Consider the following 22,804-nt stretch of genomic DNA (forward strand, 5'->3'; position numbering starts at 1 on the left):
AATAAATCATGATAGAACAATGCCATGGGACACTATGCAGGTACTCAGAAGAATGAGTTAGATTCACATGTGTTGACCAAGGGAGATACACCCATAATAAATGTATGTTAAAGAAAAAAATATATGGTATAATCTCAATATATCTGGTAAAAATAAAACAACATCTATGCTTATTAAGGTTTCTATGGATAGAGATAAAGGAAGGATGACTATCAAACTACAACTTCACACACTTTACTTTTAAGGGGTTGACTGAGAAGGAAAAAGGAAAAAATTACATTTGCCGTGCTAAGAAAAAAGTGGGGGTAGTATAGTGATAATTTTAAAAATCCAATAGCATTTATTAATTTCATATGCTTTTCACTATACTAAGCATCCAGGAAGGATATCAAAAGGCAAAAGTTGATCACAAAACGAAATGGGAAGGAGAAAGAATTCTTAAAAGGTTCATTGAATAATACTAGAATCTTCAAGGGGACTAGCAATCTGTGAGCTAATTTTATATATACTGGGTGTGTATAATCACAGTTACAGACATAAACCACGTACAATTTGCCTATAAAACATTCTTTCCAAAAACATGCAGAATTTGGTACCAAGTGAATTCTTAGGACACCATGGACAAAGAGATCGTGGCTAAGAGTATTTTTTTTAAGTTCATCATTATACCATTTCAATTAAAAGATGATCCCATGTTGTGGACCGCAGGGAGTGCTAAAATGTGGAACCAGCGTACTGGCTTTTGGTGTCCCTCTATCTCCTAAAGCTTTTTCTCCGCAAAGTTGCCCTGAGATTTCCCCAGACAGCATCCCATGAACCAAACCTTTCCTGAACTCTTTCCTCTCCACTTTTTCAATCAAAACTACTTTTTCCTATGTCCCATTCTCTCAATGCCCTGAACTTTACTAAGAAACAATACGGTAAGCTAAAACTTGCTTATTTTTAATGCATATTAACATGCTTATATGATAATAGTAATTAACATGAAATAGCAATTTGTGATTATTATAGCATACACCTATGTATGCACCAAATGTCATATCTGTATATTTGACAGACTCCTAGAAAAAACTACCAACTCAAAAGCTTAATTCTCATGGTGAGAATTATGGGTACCAGGGATAGGTGATTAAAAAAATATTCCCAAGTAGGCAAAACTTTTGGCTGAATTCTCACATCCTATTAACTTTGCCTTTCAAAACAGAGCATTTAAAGTCCTTCGACGTCTGACCCTAATCTTCCTTTTTGGCCTCCTATTCCATCACACCTCCCCCTGCATTCATTCTAACCATTTCTAGCATAGGATTCCCTCTTCATGGAAAGCCATTCTCTCTCTTCCTCCCTTGAGAAAATCTCAAAGTGAGAAGCGCCAGCCTGCACACTAGGCACCTCTTCTCGCAGTCCAGATCCTCCTCGTCATCCCTTCACTGTCTTGTCTGTGCCTCTGTATTAGCATTTACCACACTATAGCCGCTGTTGTATCAATCTGTCTCCCCATGTGTGCTGCAAGTGTCCGGAGGGCAAGCATCATGCCTTCTTCATCTCTGTATTTCCAAGTTTATAAAAAACCACCTGGAATGTATGAGATACTCAACAATTCTTCCTGAACAAATGTAGAAGTTATAATTCCTGTATCATGTTTTGACACCTTTACAGTAGAGCTGGTAATTTCAACAAGTATCAGACCTCTGAGGGCAGGGACTTAAACTTGTATTTCTCTATTTCCAGTGCCCACAGAGCACAGAGCATCAAAGATACCCTGATGGATGGCTGTGTTGTTGATGCTGATGATGAGCTGTCACATTACTACCCTTCAAAATACATATATGTCGGGCCTCCCTGGTGGCGCAGTGGTTGAGAGTCCGCCTGCCGATGCAGGGGATACGGGTTCGTGCCCCGGTCTGGGAGGATCCCATATGCCGCGGAGCGGCTGGGCCCGTGAGCCATGGCCGCTGAGCCTGCGCATCCGGAGCCTGTGCTCCGCAACGGGAGAGGCCACAACAGTGAGAGGCCCGCGTACGGGAAAAAAAAAAAAAAAAAAAAAAAAAAAAAAATACATATATGTCATTGAGCTCTTCACTGGGGGAAGAAACCAAACAAACGAAAACAATGTATCAGAATCCACGCATTGAAAAGAACTCCCAGGATGGGAAGTTGATGAAATCGGTCCCCTGGAAAAATCCGGTATCTCAAATTCAAAGACCTCAAAAATAACCTCCAAACCAACACGCCACTATCCACACCAAAAACACAAATGACGAAGTAGTGACAAAACATCTGATCCCTGCTTCTTGTCAACTAACCAGGATGTCTGGAAGATGCACCCTACACCCAGCGATGTTATTTTCTTTACATTAAGGTCTTTTGTATTGGAGAAACTGTATCAGGAAAAGAAAACTGGATAATTGTGAATAGTACCAAATGAGCTGTAATGGAGGTGCTATGAATGTAAATCAGTGAAGCCTGATGCAGAAAACAGCAGCATCTGGGCGTGCAGCTTGCAAAGTAATGAGACTGTGATGATGCGCTGGCAGCCAGCTTTGATCACTTCATCTTGTTCAAGGCACTGACCTCCCTCCCACCACTCCGCACGAGCACAGAAAACCATAACGGATCAGGGACTGATCCCCCTCTCTCTTCTCCTTGCAAACACACCCCTTTTTCAGAACTGATGGTTTCATAGTGGGGAGCCCAGCATAAAGCAGGCCGAGAAAGCTTCTACCGTATGAAGTGTCATGTCTGAACACGTCGACAGTAATTGGCAATTCATTTTTCATCCTAAAAGCAGAAACAGGCGTACGCTACCTTCAAACTCCCAATCGTAAACCGTGCTGAATGTGCCTTGTACACAGACAGCTTTGCTGAGATCTACACCAGTGGCAGGCTGGTGGACTTCATAGTCTCCACAGATGGGTCTGTCTCACAAATAAATAGGTATTTGTGTAATCTCAGAAGCACAAGAGAACAAAATGAAGAGAGAATGGCAGCACATTAAAAAAAAAAAAACAACCCACCACACAACAGCAGCCCTTAGCCTTTCTTGTGTTAATACTGTAATTGGCAAATAGCTGACTTCTTTGTGCTTGTAAGGTCCCTAGGAAGTGTGTTTAACATACTGAAAAAGGAGCTTTTTAGTCCTTGAAAAGGAGTATAAAGCCAGATGTATCCCTCCCTGCACAGTATTTCTTGCCAGCCTCATCCAGAAACGGGAGCTGAAGTGACTTGTGTGAAGGGAGCCAAGAGTGAGAACTCCCTTTAATGAGCACATCTATCAGCTTTCAAGGGACGCAGATGATTACCAGCATTATATGTACACACTCACAAAAGGAACATGGCAATTTAACTGCTGGCTGGTGCATGAGAAAGCACGTAAGATAGCTGAAGGCAGCCATGTGAGCAAGTTGGGGACGCTTGGCGACACTTTTACATGGGAACATGTGTGCTTTCATTTCAACATGTAGGGAAGGGCCAAGATGCAAGCTTTCACAAGTTTTCAAGCATTTTGCCAGGACTCGGTACATAGTATGAACAAATTACTGCCCAAGATTATAATATTAAAAAGTACCAGTGTTACTCTACAAATGTTTCACGTACAGATACTGCCTATAAAACCCCTTTATCAAAATTTACTTTCAAAACTTAACCAGGCCTGGGACTTCCCTGGGAGAAGTGGTTAAGAATCCGCCTGCCAATGCAGGGGACACGGGTTCTATCTCTGGTCTGGGAAGATCCCACATGCCGTGGAGCAACAAAGCCTGTGCGCCACAACTACTGAACCTGCGCTCTAGAGCCCGCGAGCCGCAACTACTGAAGCCCACGTGCCACAACTACTGAAGCCCATATGCCTAGAGCCCATGCTCCTCAACAAGAGAAGCCACCACAATGAGAAGTCCCTGCACCACATCAAACAGTTGCCCCCGTTCGCTGCAACTAGAGGGAGCCTGTGAGCAGCGACAAAGACCCAATGCAGTCAAAGATAAATAAATAAAAATAAATCTATAAAAAATAAACTTAACCAGGCCTATCTACAAGACTCTAGGCTAACAAGGAGATGAGTATAATAGGCAAACATAATTTAATGGGGAGCGGGGGAGACTTATTCTTAAGAAAATAAATAAAATAAAGCAAAGGTTTACTCCTGTATCTGTAGAGATCAAGCATACTGAACGAACAGCCCTGACTCTGAGATGAAGTTTTCAAATTCTAATAAGAAAATATGATTATGGATAGGATTAGAAATCACAGGTTTCTTAAGACTGTGATTAAATTGAAGAAACTTATTTTACCTGGGACAAATTACAGTTAGAAGTTGGGTATTCCCAATATTTCGGACATTTTTTTTCCTAATTAAAATTAGGAAATTAGGGTATTTTAAGATTAAAAATTTTTTTTTTTTTTTTGCGGTACGTGGGCCTCTCAACGTTGTGGCCTCTCCCGTTGCGGAGCACAGGCTACGGACACTCAGGCTCAGCGGCCATGGCTCACGGGCCCAGCGGCTCCGCGGCATGTGGGATCCTCCCGGACCAGGGCACGAACCCGTGTACCCTGCATCCGCTGGCGGACTCTCCACCACTGCGCCACCAGGGAAGCCCCTAAAAAATTTTTAATGTACTGATCTTAGGTGTTCACATTGTAGTAAAATTGTATATATACCTGGCTAACTATTACCCAGAAAAACAAATATTCTCAATACCTCAGAAAGTTCATGTGTCCATTTTCAATCAAGTCCCCCTCTATCCCCATCAACTACTTTCTGATTTCTATCAATATAGACTAATTTTTCCTATTTTTGAACTCCACATAAATGGAATCACACAATGGGTACTGTTTTGTGTCTGGCTTCTTTTTGCTTAACATAATGTTTCTGAGATTCAGCCATGTTGTTTCATGAATAGTTTATTTTTTTTAAACTGCTAAACTCACCGATGACCATATGGGTAGTTTCTTTTTGACTACTATGAATAAACCTGATATGAACATGTGTACAAATCTTTCTGTGGATGTATATTTTCTTTGCTGTTGGGTAAATACCCAGATCTGGAATTCCTGGGTCATAGAGTAAATGTATGCTTAAATTTATAAGAAACCACCAAACTTCTTCCAAAGTGACTTTGCTCTTTTATAACTCCCCAACAGCAAAGCAGGAGAATTCTGGTTTCTTCACATCCTTGCAAACAATTAGTATTGTCAGTCTTCTTGATTTTCATCATTCCAGTGGTTTTAATTTGCAATTCCCTGATAGCTAATGATGTTATTAGCACTTTTCATGTGCTAATTGGCCATTCTTGTATCTTCCTTTGAAGTGTCTGTTCAAGTCTTTTGCCCATTTTTTTTAAACATCTTTATTGGAGTATGATTGCTTTACAGTGTTGCGTTAGTTTCTGCTGTATAACAAAGTGAATCAGCTATATGCCTACGTATATCCCCATATCCCCTCCCTCTTGCATCTCCCTCCCACCCTCCCTATCCCACCCCTCTAGGCAGCCTCAAAGCACCAAGCTGATCTCCCTGTGCCATGCAGCTGCTTCCCACTAGCTGCCCATTTTAAAAATTTTCTAAATGGTGTCTTAAGATGACCAGAACCTTTTAATCATGATAAGGTCCAAATGTATCAATTTTTGTATTTTGTTTGCTTACATCTTAAGAAAAATGAAAAGAGCCAGAAGTAGGAATCCTTGATAGACTGACACCATGAGAGATGATTTGGAAATTATACATTCAAATGAGCAATGGGAAGACACATTCAAGTACGATTACCCTGAAAGTTCTGGTTTCAATTTTAGTACCATGGTTTTACCCCAGAAATAGTGGCAACCCTAAGTTTATTATCTGGTTGAGAGCAGGGAGGGTTGACAACATTTGGAATAGGCTTCCCAAACCATGGAGTGATGAAACAAGTAGGTATCACCATATGGCGGAGCCTATACAACTTCCCAGAGACTATCCTGAGAACTATCACTTTTATGCATAGATAACTTCTTTGATGTAATTTTTACCATACTTAAGGCTCTAGATGGTTAAACTTTGCAAATCTGACAAAAGAAAAGAATTAAAAATCTACATCCTACAAGTCTTCCTGGACATTTTTAGAAGTGGCAGGTCAGTCAGATGGTAATTAACTCTAATTGGCCCCCCTACAAGCTTCGATGCTTTCTATCTGTAGCTGAGTGGCACTCAAAAAGCAAAATAACTTTTTCTCATCTATGAAAACATCAAAGGAAAATTTTTAAAAATTATTTCCAACTGGACCCTTTAAAAAGTAAATGAACTCTTGCTGGAATCAGCAAGAGGAAAAAACTTAGTAATCCCAGTTAGAAGTATCTTTGGGGAACTATGAGCTGTGTAGATAATTACTCAAATAAGCAAGGATCAATAAATTCTAAAATACCATGCACCCTAGAACTCACAATGTTCTTGTTTAAATATTATGATACAAAGAAAGAAACAAGCTATCATTTTGGCAGAAACTTCATTTATCTAACTAATAGTGTGCAATTAATATTTCATATAACCATGTAGGGTAATGCTGGATTCTTAATGGATCGTATTGATTAAGGAAGAAAGTTCAATGCTAATGTTCCTATAAGGGAAAACAGAACGATTTGTTATCCCACACAGAACAAATCATGAATTCAGGAGTTTATGGCCACTAACCTAAGGGCTGCAACAAGACTGATTTTGATAATTTACATGAAACACATAAATAGATTATATTAAAGGAAAGAATATGCCCAGAGTAACCCAAACAAACTCCAGCTGCCACCGCTGAGACAGGGAAGAGAATTCCAGGTCATGGATTTAAGGTAGGATGTGGCCAATCTGGCCTCAGTGGCTTGTATCACCACTTGAGGTTCCTTCACTTACTGTGTTGAAGTGATAAGGAAGTTTCCACTGTGACCCTCTTGACCTTGAGACCAACTGCACATGTCCATGCAACAGCAGCAGTTTGTGTTCTATTTTGTGAAACAGATAATACTGTCTTATGGCTTACATCCCTGTCCTGCCCTTTCAGTCCTATATTCCAATCAACTTTGCCATCCTGCCCTGCCCCCTTCTGCAGACACCTCTGGACTGAGTGGAATGCTGCGAGCAACAGTCAAGAGTCAACAGTCCCTGCTGCTTTACAAGGTGGCTGCACCAGTTTGCATTCCCAGCAGCAGAGGGAGAGAGAGAGAGAGAGTGTGAGTGGTGGTGGTGGGGGGGGGGGTGTCCCCTTCTCCTCCTCACTCTCTCCAGAATTTGTTACTTGTGGACTTTTTGATGATGTCCATTCTGGCAGGCGTGGGTGGCTTTGATTTGCATTTCTCTTGATGGTTGGCAATGCTGAGCATCTTTTCACGTGCCTGTTGGCTGTCTTCTTCAGAGAGGGGTCTGTTTGGGTCTTCTGCCCATTTTTTGATTGGGTTGTTTTCTTGTTGTTGGGCTGTATGAGCTGTTTGTGTGTTTTAGAGATGGAGCCCTTGTTGGTCGCATCATTTGTGAGTGTTTTCTCCCAGTCCGAGGGTTGTCTTTTCATTTTGTTTGTGGTTTCCTTGGCTGTACAGGGGCTTGTGAGTTTGACTGGGTTCCATTTGTTTGTTTTTGCTTTTTTTTCTATAGCTTTGGGAGACTGACCTAGGAAAGTGTTGCTATGATTTATGTCGCAGGCTGTTCTGCCTGTGTTCTCTTCTAGGAGTGTTATGGTGTCATGTCTTAACATAATATAAACAACAAACAACCCTACACTTCTAAATAGGCAATTATAACCAAGTGTATGCAGAAATGATACAGGTGGAAACCTAACTCACAAGTGGTATTATGATGTTTCTTGGCATTTACTTCTGTTACCTTAGAGAATAAGTATGTAGACTAAGGCTAGAGCTCCAACTTTAAAGAAATAAGAAGAAACTAACTAACTAGACAGATCTGATTACGAGGGCTCTAATTTTAAAGGGGGGGAAAAGACACTAATCGCCTAAGGCTTCCTTACAAATCTAACCAATTCTACATGCCCGTCGTAAGAAATGCTGTCAAATCGTGGTGTGTTCCAAAGCAGGTCTCACTTGCCTTGGAACTAATCTGTTGCTTTGGGGGGTGTGGGGGAAGAGAATGACCCACACGGCTTCTTAGTTTGAGAGGCGGCAGGCTGCTCTCCACATATCCCCTGATGAAGGACAGAAGGGGCGGCCATACCATACACAACATAACTATACAAGGTCAGCTGGTGTCTTACAACTAAATAAAACTACTTCGGTCCATTTTTTAGATGAAGATCAATGACAACGTTTTTTTTTTTTTTTCTTTTTCAACTTTTAAAACTTCTCAGCTTGAATGCCCTAAAGAGAATGGCAGCTAAAATTTACATTTTACAGATGGAAGAAACAAGTCAAAGGTGGAATAAATAACCTGCCTGAGGAACTGGGTGTTCTAAATAACTGAGACTTTGTTTCAGCCAAATGGTTATTTGCTTTTGGACAAACTCTAGTGGGTACATGAAATACTGTGGAAGTGGACATAGGTGAGGTGATGTTTAAAACACAAAAACATGGGCCTCCCTGGTGGCGCAGTGGTTGAGAGTCCGCCTGCCGATGCAGGGGATACGGGTTCGTGCCCCGGTCTGGGAGGATCCCATATGCCGCGGAGCGGCTGGGCCCGTGAGCCATGGCCGCTGGGCCTGCGCGTCCGGAGCCTGTGCTCCGCAACGGGAGAGGCCACAACAGTGAGAGGCCCGCATACAGCAAAAAGAAAAAAAAAAAAAAATAAAAATAAAAATAAAAATAAAAATAAAACACAAAAACAACGAACAACCCTATACTGCTAACTAGGCAATTATAACCAAGGGTATGCAGAAGGAGTACAGGTATGTTTACTTTTTTCTAGAATTTAGCCTCTTCAATTGCTAAGTCTCTTACTGAATAATCAAGACGCTGCTTGGCTCTAAGGACCGTAGGGAATAAAATGTCACCACTGCAGCTGCTATATTTCCTGCTCACAGCCCTTCAAATTAAAAAAAGGGGGAAAAAGGCCCAATACAAATGCAGAATTTAATTAGTTAGTAAAAGCCCCAATCCTTGCTCGAAGCCCTGTTCTTCCTGTAATATTGCATTCTTTTCTCCTTATGTAAACTTTTCATTAGGGAGAAGACATCTTTATAATACAATAACTCGAGCTATACTGTAACTGCTGGTAACATAACTCCTGCATTAGAAAAGCCAGCATGTTCAAGTAATGTTGTTTTAACACAATTTGTGTTCAGCAGAAACGAAGTCAACTTGGTCATTGAGAAATTGATCAATGTAAATTAGTGTCTTACTGAGATAAAACCATTTGATCATTTAGAAACTGATCAACGAGAATCAGAGATAAAACATTTATCATGTACATTTGGTATATCAGAGCCATTCACACGGCACTAAAGTAGGTTATAAGCAGACATCGATAAGTGTTAGAGACAACGTGCAGGGAAACTGTCAGCTGCAGATACAAATACATGTCCGACAGTATGTAATTTTAATCCTTTTGATAAGGCAAGTTACTCAGTGAGGTAGCTGGAGTCGAAAAATTATAGGAGCTCAGCTTTGGAAAACCTGGAAAGAAGCACAGCAATGCTGAAACACTGCAAACTTTGGAAATAAGTTTTAATTAAAAGTTTAAGCAGAATGGTAAATAACATAAATTTACTTGGCTAAACTTCTACAGGAGTTTTAAGACTATTAATCAGAGTAAACTTTGTACCTGCAGGACAATTAGTTCTATTAATCTAATATTTCCAAATTGAAGTCACATTGACATTCAAGCGCACTGGCTTATGCATCTAACAGAATTATAAATTTGCCAGTCAAAACCTTATTTAATTATTTTACAGCCAATTAAGCAGGATCTTTAAACACTGTTGCTTAAAACTGTCCATAATCCACATGTGTAATTACAGAGAACACGAGAAACACCTGCTGATACCACTGGCGTGTCATCCTGAGCTTCACTAACTCATTCGTAGTGTAGCTACTAAAATCACACACCCTAAAGAGAAACTAAACAGCACTGCCAGTCAAAGTGAAACCCTAATAAAACCAAGAACATTTTAAAGAGGAAGAATTTTACACTGAAGCAAACCTTTGACTATATAGTGATACTTAAAAAAGCCATTTTATCTGTAAGAGTTTCGCATAGCATTACACAGATGCTCTACAATCACCTAAACTCCTTCCACAGGGTAACTAATCTTTTAATACATTACAAGGATAACCCAGGCTTCTTCCATGAGCCTAAATTTATAAGTCAGGTTTCAACAACTTCGTTCAAGGATAAAAGTGAAAACCCCTTCTAACATCTGGCCCACAAAGGAGCTTTACCAGTATTCACATCCAATTGTACAGAACCATACTCCTTTACGAGTGCTTCATCTTTCAAAGATACTGAAGCCAAGTTGAAAAGTTATGCCTCTAATAAAATCAGTCCAAAATATTTTTGAGAGATCTATGTCACTTCCCATATATATTTTTATGGAAGGTAGAACTGGCCACTTCATCATCTAAAGGAAAACATGGGAGTGAAAGTTCAATCGTCTTTGAAATGCTTTTGTTTGATATTACATTGTCTTCACAAGGTTTACGATGCCTTTTGCTTTACATGTGCTTGATATTTGTTTTATTTTTTATTTATTTTATTTTTTTATTTTTTTACCGGTACGCAGGCCTCTCACTGTTGTGGCCTCTCCCGTTGTGGAGCACAGGCTCCGGATGCGCAGGCTCAGCGGCCATGGCTCACGGGCCCAGCCACTCCGCGGCATGTGGGAACTTCCCAGACTGGGGCACGAACCCGTGTCCCCTGCATCGGCAGGCAAACTCTCAACCACTGCGCCACCAGGGAAGCCCCGTTTTTATATTTTAAAAACAATTTGTGTGTACATAACACTATGGTAACATTTCCTTTCTGTGGGTGTGGTATATTGACCCCAATCCACTGAAGGCAATTGGATTCTGATGCTGACTAAAAAACAGAGCCCCTGTGGCACACTGTCCATACACCCCTTATTCTGTCTGTATATCCTGACAGCTCTGACACACATCCCTTTTGGGGCTGTCCTGTCATGAGAGCTTTATATGCTGTCTCATGGCTGGACTGTGAGCTCCCCAAGGGTAAGAACTCTCCCTAAGGTTCTTTTGGGAAGTTTTAACGTCATCTAGATTTCGTTTGGAACCAGATACAGAAATCTCCCCTATGGTGCATAGTTTCATAACATGAGTTGGACACGATAATAAAATAATAATATCATAATAATAATACATAATAAAAAATAAAATCTAATATTTATTGAGCATTTACTTTGTGCTAGACCTGTGCTAAGCACTATCAATGTAACATTTAATATAACATTTCACTTAATTAATTACCTACAAGTTAGAATATAAGGATTAATACTGAACATAATTTTCAGTAGCTGAGTTATAACATGGTACTACCACCATATAACTAACTCAGAACTAACACCATAACTTGCTCTATTTAACAGTTAATAACAAAGGGTGATAAAGGTGATATGAAGTGCTTATAAGGACTGTTTCAGTCGAGCCGGGAAAAGAAAAGGTATATCTTTTGAATAAAAAGCTAGATGTAAAAAATACATGTATCACTGGATTTACCCAGTGATTTGGGTTTTATAGCCAAAATTTTAAAGCTCTTTTGGGGAAAAAGTTCTTGCAGGAAAATAAACAGCACACATTCTTGATCCCAAATTACTTAATTTCCACTGAAAAAAGAAATAGTAAGTTTTAATAATTTGATATTTATTAGGGATACAATTATCTCATCACAGTAGAACCAACTGTGGATTTCTAAAAAGCTTTGGTTTATTAAATCTGTCTTATTCTTGCCCTCCTCTGACGAGCTCTAAGCTCCACACTGATAAGACCCCACCTATCTCCTTCATGGCTGTATATTCAGAGTGCAGGGGAGGGCATGTTGAATGGAAGCACTATGAATGAATGATGTGTTGATAAAATAGGGGAAAAAATTCCAATAAATCTAAAGTGTTTTACTGGTTTACCACCAAACTATAAAGTGAGGGACTGAAGTGTGAGTTAATATTTCAGCCTCCCTAAAATAATTCCATTAGCTATCCTGCAGGACGCCCCAATGTAACTGCTGTTCATCACATGTGGCCTCAAATGCTCAGAGCATTCTTTATTCTTTCTCTTTACAGTGATTTTATGTGACCCCCTATCAGGTGTATAATAGTGCCCTTGAAATTGCAATTTAAAAAGCTTCCATCTCCTGTAACCAAGATGTATCCAAATGAATCCTCCCATCAGATAAAATGAACTAAATCCTCCTCAAAGTCCTTCAGTTTGCTGTCCAAGAGGAACTGCTGAGTTCAGCCCTGTCAGGCAAGGGAAAGAATATAGTACTCTGCCTTGCAAAAGACTGAAGATGTCATGATTACATGAGGTGCTCAAGTTTCTAAGGAGAAACAAAATTCCGTTGAGGAATCTCTGTGTCTTCAAAGATGGTGAACATCTCTTACATCCAAAACACTATCACTTCCTTGGTGTGACACTAATGAACTCAATGCAAATCAAACTACGATATTCTAGGAAGCTCAGGCTAGCAGGTAGTAGCTGAAAAAAATGACAGAAAGGCGAAAGTCACTTTCTGAAAAAACTAGCTTTGAAATTCCTGGGTTTTTGTTTGCACTGGAGTTAGCCAAACTGCAAGGTCTGAGGGCAGAGTCCCCAAGACTGTCCTCACTTCTAGTATCATCTGCAAGTTCAAGGGGTTCCCAAACCACCCTAAGCTTTGATAATTCGATAAAAGGACTCACAGAACTCACTAAAGCTATTAAACTAAGAGTGATGGCTTATTATGGGAAATGATACAGAGAATCAACCAAAGGAAAAGAAACCAAAGTCTGAGAGGTTTCCAAATGCAATGTCCCCACTGTCCTCAGGATGCATTTCCCTCCTCGTATCACTGTGTAACAAATGCAGAGTAGTATCAACTAGAGACGCTCACCCAGACTTTAGTGTCCTGAGTTTCACTGAAGCCTCATCACACATCCTTGCCTGACTGACTGCCCCTGGGGCTGAATTCAGCCTTTGGCACCGGGCTGATACCACATGTCATAAGGGGCCCATCATGAGTAATAAGACATTTCTTTCACTTGGGAAATTCCAAAGGTTTAGAGGTTTGTCCCAGGAGCTAGGTACAAGGGCCAGAGCTCACTTTGGGAAAGGTCAAACTGTTTACTACACCAGACTGGAGAAGGATCTAATAAAGAATAATACCTTCTAAAGATAAAAGAGAATGATGCTGCTGAGGCTCTGCTTAAAACTAAGTCCAAACTACAGGTCCATGCTGTCTTGGAGAAGGTAAGTCATCATGACTTTTACTTTTGTGCTACATGCAGCCTCCCATTCTGCAGTAGGCTAGCCCAGGCTGAATGACATGGCAGCTGGGCATGGCTTCAGAAGAGATATTCTTTTCATATAAAATCAGACTTCTCTCTCTATGAAATTCAGCTTCCACCAATTTTCCAATAAACTAAGCTCATATTTCTGTTTCTCCTTTATCCCTTCTATCCAAGTGTTATGGGCTGAACTGTGTCTCCCCCAAAATTCATATGTTGAAGTCCTAATGCCCGGTACTTCAGAAAGCAAATTTGGACAGAGGATTTTTAAAGAGGTAAGTAAGTTAAAATTAAGTCATCAGGATGGGCCCTAATCCAATGTGATTTATAAGAGAAGGAGATTAGGACGCAGATGCAGAGAGGAAGACCATGCAAAGACAGCCATCTGCAAGCAACGGAGAAAGGCCCCCGGAGAAACCAAGCCTGCTGACACCTTGATCCTGAACTTCCAGCCTCCAGAATTGTGAGAAAACAAACTTCTGTTGTTTAAGCCAGTCAGTCTGTGGCAGCCCTAGCAAACTAGTACACCAATTAATCACTAATTCATGTCTAATCTCTCAGTGACTTTTGTATCCATCTCCTCCTTTTCTCTTTCACTTATACAGATATCTCATCTGCTATCTCTGGCTTTTTTTTTCCCCGCACACCTCCAATCAAACCTCACATCAACTATCAGACTGATTCCTAAAGGATAACAGAAATTGGGGTACTCACCTGGTCAAACACCTTCCAATGCCTTCTGGTTAAATGAAGACCAACTTCTTAGCCCAGCAGCTAATGAATGACCCTACCAACCTTTCCAGCTGTATCCTGCACTAGTCTCTGTGAGTCAAACCACTGCTCTTAACTAGTCTGTCTGTCACCCAACTACTGAAGATGTTTTCGTTTTGAATACCTTTCCTTCCTGACTATTCAATACTCTTCTTCAAGCCTCAACTAAAAGACCATCTTCTTTATAATGACTTCATAGATCATTCTAGTCAGAATTGATCTCCTTTAACTTAAATTTTAGTTATTTGTATAGCTATCATCTTACAAGGAAGAAGGACCCAGGGTGCCAAGTCAAAGGTTCTCACAGTACAGAGACCAAAGGTTTAAAAAACACTGATTTAACATTAACGAGAAGGATAAAAACCTAACTTTGAGAATACATATGTAGAGTGCCTTTTAAAACCAAGTCTATCCAATACCATATCTAAATTCTAAAGATAGCACATTAACCTTTAAGAGTGAGATTTATGGCTCATTTTTAGAAGGCCTTTCCCAACTGCCCCTAAAGAGATAATTCACTAAGGAAGACTAGAGGTTTCGGTCTATTTAAAGATACCTCAAACCATCTTTTTAAAAAATCTTTTTTTTAATCAACATTAAAATAACACCAGTATCCATTACCACACAAACTGCACTATAGCAGCAAGTAACAACATTCTACCTCAGGGTTTAATCATTTTATCAAATGTTTATAAACATGCCAAGGAAGGAGGTCTGAGCCCAATGCACTCTTTCAACTAAACCCGTCACAGCATCTTTCTGTGCTTCACTAATTTGCACAAGTGCGACTAACAGGGGTTACACAACAGAACTATTTATATACTCAGGAAAATTCTGAATGATGTTTTCTTACCTAATGTGAGCACTGGAAGCAAAGGGAAAGTACAGGGCTATGGGTCGCAGACACTTTGATCCATCCATTACAGAACATTCATTTAAACATCCCAAGGATTAACACAGGTAGCAATTTAACATCACCCTCATAATCAAGGGCAAGGTAAAGTCTGTGATTTAAATGCTTTCAAGGTACATGTGAAGAAATGAAAACAGCTTAAATGGGAGAAAAGCAGATACCCAAATTTGGACATGCCCATCATTTTATGATACACAAGTGAATGATTTCTGTGTTTCTATTAATAGAGATAGCAATTTAACATCACCTTCATAATCAACGGTATCCTATCTTATATAATATTCCAAATGAAAATTCTATCACCATTGCTTTCAATTTCCCCGAGTTCATAAAATTGAGTTGCAACACACTGTCATCAAATGCCCATTCCTTGCATTTGAATTCCGCTAAAGCAACATGGATCCAAACACATTTCCAAGTATTCCAGAGGGCTAACGTATCAAAGAGCTAAAGGTGTATTTTCATCTTGTCAAGAAGGGTAAATAATGATAATACTATTAAAAACTTACTTGAACTTTGCTTCCACCTCCTCGGCAGCTTTCTGGTATTGCTCAGTGGTGACTCTGTAGAACTCTGAGCTCTGTGGATAAAGATCGATAGCAGAGTTTTCACTATCCAAGAGGACAAAATGTGTGCAAGACCTACGATTTCAAAAAAATACATAAAATCTTGTGTCGGCCACTCAAGCAGTAGAGGAAAGATTTCTTGCATGGTAGCATGAATACTTACAAAAATACATGCAAAGCTACCCATTTAATAACAGTATAGTTGTCGGTATGCAGGCTGTAATTAAAGAGTCAATGTTCACAGTTGTAATTCATCATTATTTGATCCTTCTGAGAAAACTCCTAACACATTTTTGAAAGATTATTTTGATCTCCCTTATTTGGAATCCACCACTGCAAGATCAAAAGACATTTGTATTGAATATGATATTCGCACACCATACTTACCTATTATTCCAGTGGTCATCTCCATATGACCACGAGAGCACCAACATTTATAACAAATTAATCAGTAAGAACAGGGGTGCAGATTCAGGTAATTTTTATTAAAAAAATGTTTCAATATTACACGAATGAACACATAAGCAACATACATCAAGTTGTAAGAGCAAAGTAATGCCTTTCCTGGGGCAGCAAAATTAAAAATGCTCCGTTCTGGCTAGCTACTGTGAAACCTGTCTTACGGCAGAGGGTGGCCTAAATGACCCTATGGGCCTTCAGACTCCATGAAATACCCTGCAAAATGCATCACAGTGCAAAGGAACAAAATGCAATAGACCCCAAAATGCGGTCGACTGTGCCCCTTCATTCCCTAATCACTCAGGTTTCACATGCATGACTTGGGGTAGTTTATTTTTTAATAAATCATTGTTGGTTGGTAAGAAAATGAAAATGAAATCCTCTTCACACCAGTGACCCCTTTGCATTTAACAATCTGGGTTGCCCAATGACAGTCACATCCAGGTTTGTTGGATGTAGATAAAATCAATAGGTATGTGATTAGACAGCAGACTCAGGATGGCTGGAGCAATGGACAGGTCACCATTTGAGATGATGAATGGCTCTCGATCAACCTAGAGTCCCCTATGATGCTAACATTTACTATAATCTTATTTGGGCTGCGATTTATCTTTCTTGCACCTGATCAATAAAGATGAACAGAACAGTTGTTAAGGATCGATTGTGATTTTTTATCATTTTCAAGCACGAAGGTGTATTTCTGACATGAAGACAATATTTACGTGTACTGCTTCTGCATTTTTTAAGACTGCAATGTGAGTGATCAACTGCACCAGTCCATGTGCCGAGGAGTTTTAATTCACTGGTAGGTCTCGAGCTATCAAAAAGCCATTTGTCTCCTCCGATATTTTAACTTTAGGTGGTGTCACTCCTTCCTATCAGTTCCACTTATGAGGTTTTTCTTTCCTTTAAAATACACACCAGTCACGACTCGCTCTTTTGCAATGTCTGGTTTCAGCTTTTCTTTGAACGCTTCTAACAAAGAGGGCAGCAAAAAGGCAGTTATAATGGACCACTAACAATGATGAGAAACTCCCCATATTACTACGATGAACTGTCAAACAGGCATTATGTTACTGAATCATCTATTAAAATGCCAGCAAAACAAAATATGTTTGCTCATTTTAAACACTGAAACTGTAACGTCTGGACAGAGCCAGGACCAGACTGAAAGATCTGGTCTCTGGTTCTGTTCAGTGACCCTGAGCGAACAACCTCCCCCAGCTTCCGTTCCAGCGTTCCTAATCTGTAAAATATGGATGACACTAGCCTTGCTTATGTCTGCCAAAGCTGTTGTAGAAATCAAATAAGATAGGCAAGAGAGCTAAGAAACCTGCTCAGTGTTTTTGCAGGGTAAGGTTAACATCCAAATAAAAGAATTTTGGAGGAAAAGAACTAATTTGGGCAATTCCATTCTGGGTACAAATTCAAAATTGTCAATACAGAACGATACACAAAAGGAAGACTTCTGCCATAATAGAGAGAGCTCCCTTCTGCTGTGTAATGCCAAATGTAGATTAAATTGCTAACTTTGTCAAACTTTCTCCTTCAATGTTAAACACACCAAAAAAACCCTGTACCTGTGATGCCTGCAAACCTAGAATATAATTTCTTAAAGTTTTAGGCTTATCTATGCTCCATATTTCTAGCTCAGTGACCAGTTTCTGACACTGCATAAATGTAACAAAGTCCCCAAGAGGCAACACCATATAACTAAGAAAACAAACACAAATATGCCCAACATCTATATGTAGACAGTGTTTAATTCATTAAGTATTTACTTATTCATTCAACAAAATTTTAAATCCTTATTATCCCAATAAGTCCATCTTGGAGAACTAGATCCTCAAAAAGCTTTCCATCTGCTACAGGAGAAAAGAAAAATAATTATAATAAAAGGTCACAAATGTTAAGCTAAAAGTGGTACATAGTGTTAACGGAGTTCAGAAAAAGTAGAGATCTCTTTTGACCTGAGAAAATACTTTAAAAAATGAACTATGCAGGGCCTCCCTGGTGGCGCAGTGGTTGAGAGTCCGCCTGCCGATGCAGGGGATACGGGTTCGTGCCCCGGTCTGGGAGGATCCCATATGCCGCGGAGCGGCTGGGCCCGTGAGCCATGGCCGCTGGGCCTGCGCGTCCGGAGCCTGTGCTCCGCAACGGGAGAGGCCACAACAGTGAGAGGCCCGCATACAGCAAAAAGGAAAAAAAAAAAAAAAAAAAAAAAAAAAAATGAACTATGCAAAAAACAAAACAAAAACCCCAAACCAACAACACTCCCAATATGTCTGCCAGCAGGAGAAAGGATAAATATATATTGGGTATTCATAAAATGGATATCTATCTATACAGTGATGAAAAAGAATGAATCAGACATACATGTGGGGCAAAAAAAGCAAGTTGTAGATATGATACAGTACAATGCAATTTCTGTTACTTTGGATGAAAAAGGGCAAAAAAATGAAACAGGATCAGTAAAGAGCAAATTCTATGGATTATCTCTAAGTGGTGGCAGTTATGTGTGGGTGGTAAAAGAGGATGAGAGGGGCAGAGTGCCATAAAGGAAGGGAACAGGGGGACTTCAGTGCACTGTCATGTTTTCAAAAGTGAGGTGTGGTACCCATCCAGTTGTTACACTGGTCATAAATACTTTGTAATACATTCAAAAATTGTGTTCCTTCCTCCCCCTCACTCCCCAAAGGTGCTAACTAACAACAACAACAAATGCTTCAGTAGAACTAGAACATAAAAGTACGTGTGGGGAGGTTAGCTGAGTGGAGATAGATTCTTAAATGCTAAGCTACTGCAGAGTGTTTACACATTACTGAACAAAAGTACCTTTTCCTCAACTTTGTCTTAGGTAATCACTTTAGACTCACAGAAAGGGGGCAGAAATAGAAGAAGGTTCCCGTATATACTGCACTCAGCTTCCTTTCACGGCAACACCTTAGATGATCATAGTACAATGATCAAAACTAAGAAGCTAACAATGTCACAATACTAGAGACTAGCAGCAACTAAATTACAGACTTTACTTGTAGTTTTCCAAATTTCCTTCTTTTCCTAGTCCAGGATCTAGTCCCGGGCCCCGTGTGGCATTCAGTTGTCACGGCTTCCTTGTCTCCTCTCATCTGTGACAGCGCCTCAGTGTCGCCTTCTCTTTTATGACCTCAACACTCCCGAAGAACACGGGTCAGATATTTCGTAGAATGATGCGCAATTTGGGCCTGTTAGATGTTTTCTCATGATTAGACTGACACTATCATGCGTTGTAGGGAAGGATACCACACAAGTGATGTGCCCACCTCCACACACTGCATCCCAGGCTACATTACATGACATCAATAGATCGTTTGACTGGTGCTGTTGATCTTGGCCACTTGATTAAAGTGGTGCCTAAGGGTTTCTCCACAGCAAAGTTACTGTTTTTCCTGTTGTAATCAATATCTTACAGGAGATTCTTTGAGATTATGCAAATACACTGTTTCACCTTAAACTTTTGCCATCAGTTTTTTTGCATCCGTTGTTTGCAGCAAGGATTTCTGTGGTGTTCTAACGGTGCATTAATTTCTAAATGACATTACTGCATGTTTAGACCTTACTGATATAATGACTATCTTCATTGACGCTCTTGCTCAATATGAAAACAGGAGCCTCAGAGAAAAAGCCTTCAAACACAAAAATCTTCAAAGAGTGGGTAGCTATTCTTAGAAAAGTATAAATTCCCTACAGCCTGATTAAGAAATACGGAACAGGAGGTAAACACGGAGCTACAGAGGGGCAGACCTGAGTCAGGCAAAGCGCGCCCGCCTCCCCTATTCACTGTCAGTAACTGAGAGGGCCTAGGTTTGCACTGTGGGAACCTCCCTCCTGCTACACAGGTCAATCTTTATCACCGTAAAGACGTAACTGTCCACTGTCAGGAGGAAGAGGCAGACGGGCTATTGCAAGGGTTGGGAAAAAGGGGGAAGGGGTGAATGGTTTCAGATGCCCCTTTCAGGGGCTGCCTGAGCTCCAGATCCACGTTTTCAGGAAGTTGCCCCAACTCCTGCCCTTCTATTCTGTGAGCCCTTGGTAAAAGGAATGGGGACCACCCACTTCAGAACCATCTGCAGAGCTTGTGAAACTGCAGACTCCTGGGCCACACCCTGAACCTCTGAGGATGGGGCCCAGAAGCTGCAAGCTTAGAAGCATCTCAATGACTCTGAACACACACTAAGTTTGGACACTACTGGGTTTCTAGAACAATGAAAGGATAATAAAAATTACTGTTTAGCGTACCATTCAAAGTGAAAAATCAGTGTTTTTGAAGAATTATGGCAAAACTGTTTTCCACAACTGAATATAGCTACAACTTTTACAAAGATGCTCCAAATTAGGGAGTCTGCTGGTACTGTCCACAAGTCACTGATGGACCCAAAACTGCCCAAGAGCTCTGACTCTTGCCTTCCACTGCTGCAGTGTTCTTCCTCTAAACTGGTACTCACAGGCAGCAGAAGTACCATAATTTTCAGAAGCAGTGCTTTCATCATCTGTGTTGTCTTGAGATGGCCATAGGTTGTACATGCTGCTACTTTTGTTTACTAATTGTAAATTATTGTCACTTTAATGTCATCCTTGTAACTAAATTTGTGGTTATTTGGTTAACCAACCCTACAGTTTGTAGTAGTACATGCTTATATGAATTGTATTTTTGTCTGATCATTTTCTATAATAGTCAAAATTTTAAGACCTGTGTGGTCAGTGTTTCTAATAAGTAACATCCACACTGCTATTTTCAAAGAAGATGGAGATATATATACAGACACATACACACACACACACACCCTCCAAACACTGTTGCACTGTAGACAAGTGGTATGAGAGAAACAACCTGGTGAGAAGACCTTAAATAAAGAGACTCAAAAAGAAGTGGTGGAGGAAGGTGCCCGTGATCTGACAGGGGGGCTGTTCAATGAATGATCACTGCTTTGGACACCGCCACATTAGTTCTGTGCCAGTGAGGTCCTTTACAACCTAAAATTCAAAAATTCTTCATTCATATTCATTCTGCATAGTTTCCTGCTCCATCAATGGCAGGAAAAATACTTGACGTGATTTGTCCAGCGGTAGTATGAATTTGTGGCAGGTAAATGTGATTTAAATCAAATATTAAAAGTCTAATTCATTAGTTTCTTCCTTTAAAACATGAATTCTTATTTGATACAAGCATATAACATGTTTTCCACCAAGATTCTCTTTGAGAAGGTAGATCTTATAAATTCAAAGTAGAATGACAGTATCTTTCAGTTATTTTAGCACTATCAAAAATTTGATTAAAGGCTTATCTATTTTTTTGTCAAAGATAAGTGAAAGAAGTTGTAGGAGGTGAACTATCTGCAAAATAACATCATTCTAGATCTGGGAGACGTTTCTGTCACCTATATTAGAGGACAATGCATCACTGGAAACAACAGGCATTTTCATTTTCTATATCAAAATATTTTCCATCTAAGGCACCAGGAACCAGTTACTAAATACACAGGCAACAAACTGAGTTACGGTGACTGAATGCTCCACTGAACATAACTCTTAAAACGTTTCATTTAAAACACATGAATATGCTGTCCATGACACTCTGCACTTAGGTGAGTGATTCTTCGCAGAACAGAGAGGTGGTAAAGAGAATGCACTTTGGAGCCAGACTGACAAGTCACAGCTCCACCTTTGTAGAATGGAACACAAGAGCTGTCTACCATCTGTGAAAAGGGGAGGGTAACACTGAAGACCAACAAGACTCTTTGGGGGATTAAATATGATAATTTGTATAAAGCTCTTCAAATACTCTGCAACAACCTAAATGGGCGAAGAATTTGAAAAAGAATAGATACAAGTATATGCATAACTGAATCACTTCACTGGACACCTGAAACTAACACATTATTGTCAATCAACTCTACTCCAATATAAAAGAAAAAAAAAAAAAGAAACAGTTCAGGCAGTGAGAGAATGAGCTTCTGTAAGCAGCCTTGACATTCCTCCTCAAAACCCTTTAAAAAAAAAAGAGCAAAATCTAGCAAAAAAATAAATATATAAATCCAAAAAAAACCCTCTACAAATAATAAATGCTGGAGAGTGTGAAGAAAAAGGAACCCTCCTACACTGTTGGTGGGAATGTCAATTGGTACAGCCACTATGGAGAAGAGTACGGAGGTTCCTTAAAAAATGAAAAATACAGTTACCAAATGATCTTTCATCCCATTCCTGGGCATATATCTGGAGAAAATGCTTACTCCAAAAGATACATTCACACCTATGTTCACAGCAGCACTATCTACAACAGCCAAGACATGGAATCAACCTAAATGTCCATCGACAGATGAATGCATAAAGAAGATGCGGTACATATCTACAATGGAATATTACTCAGCCATAAAAAGAAGTGAAATAATGCCATTTGCAGCAACATGGATGGACCTAGAGATTATCACATTAAGTAAAGTAAGTCAGAGAAAGACAAATATCACGATATCACTTATATATGGAATCTGAAAAAATGATACAAATGAACTTATTTCCAAAGCAGAAATAGACTCACAGACGCAGAAAACAAACTTATAGTTACCAAAGGGGACAGTGGGTGCGGGGGTGGGGAGAGAGAATTTAGGAGTTTGGGATTAACATACACACACTACTATATATAAAAGAGGTAATCAACAAAGACCTACTGTATAG

At 39.9% G+C, this 22,804-nt stretch overlaps 1 protein-coding gene across 1 annotated transcript in view; it reads right to left on the reverse strand.

The window, feature by feature from the left end:
- The window catches only part of CHCHD3 (coiled-coil-helix-coiled-coil-helix domain containing 3), a 292,068-nt gene that overhangs the window by 45,699 nt on the left and 223,565 nt on the right, over positions 1 to 22,804 (reverse strand). The window contains exon 6 of the mRNA XM_082632960.1: positions 15,578 to 15,648. Coding sequence (XP_082489086.1) covers positions 15,578 to 15,648 — 71 coding nt within the window. The remainder of the gene's footprint in view (positions 1 to 15,577; positions 15,649 to 22,804) is intronic.

Source organism: Mesoplodon mirus, assembly GCF_964341445.2.
Source record: "Mesoplodon mirus genome assembly, chromosome: 9".
NCBI lineage: Eukaryota > Metazoa > Chordata > Mammalia > Artiodactyla > Ziphiidae > Mesoplodon > Mesoplodon mirus.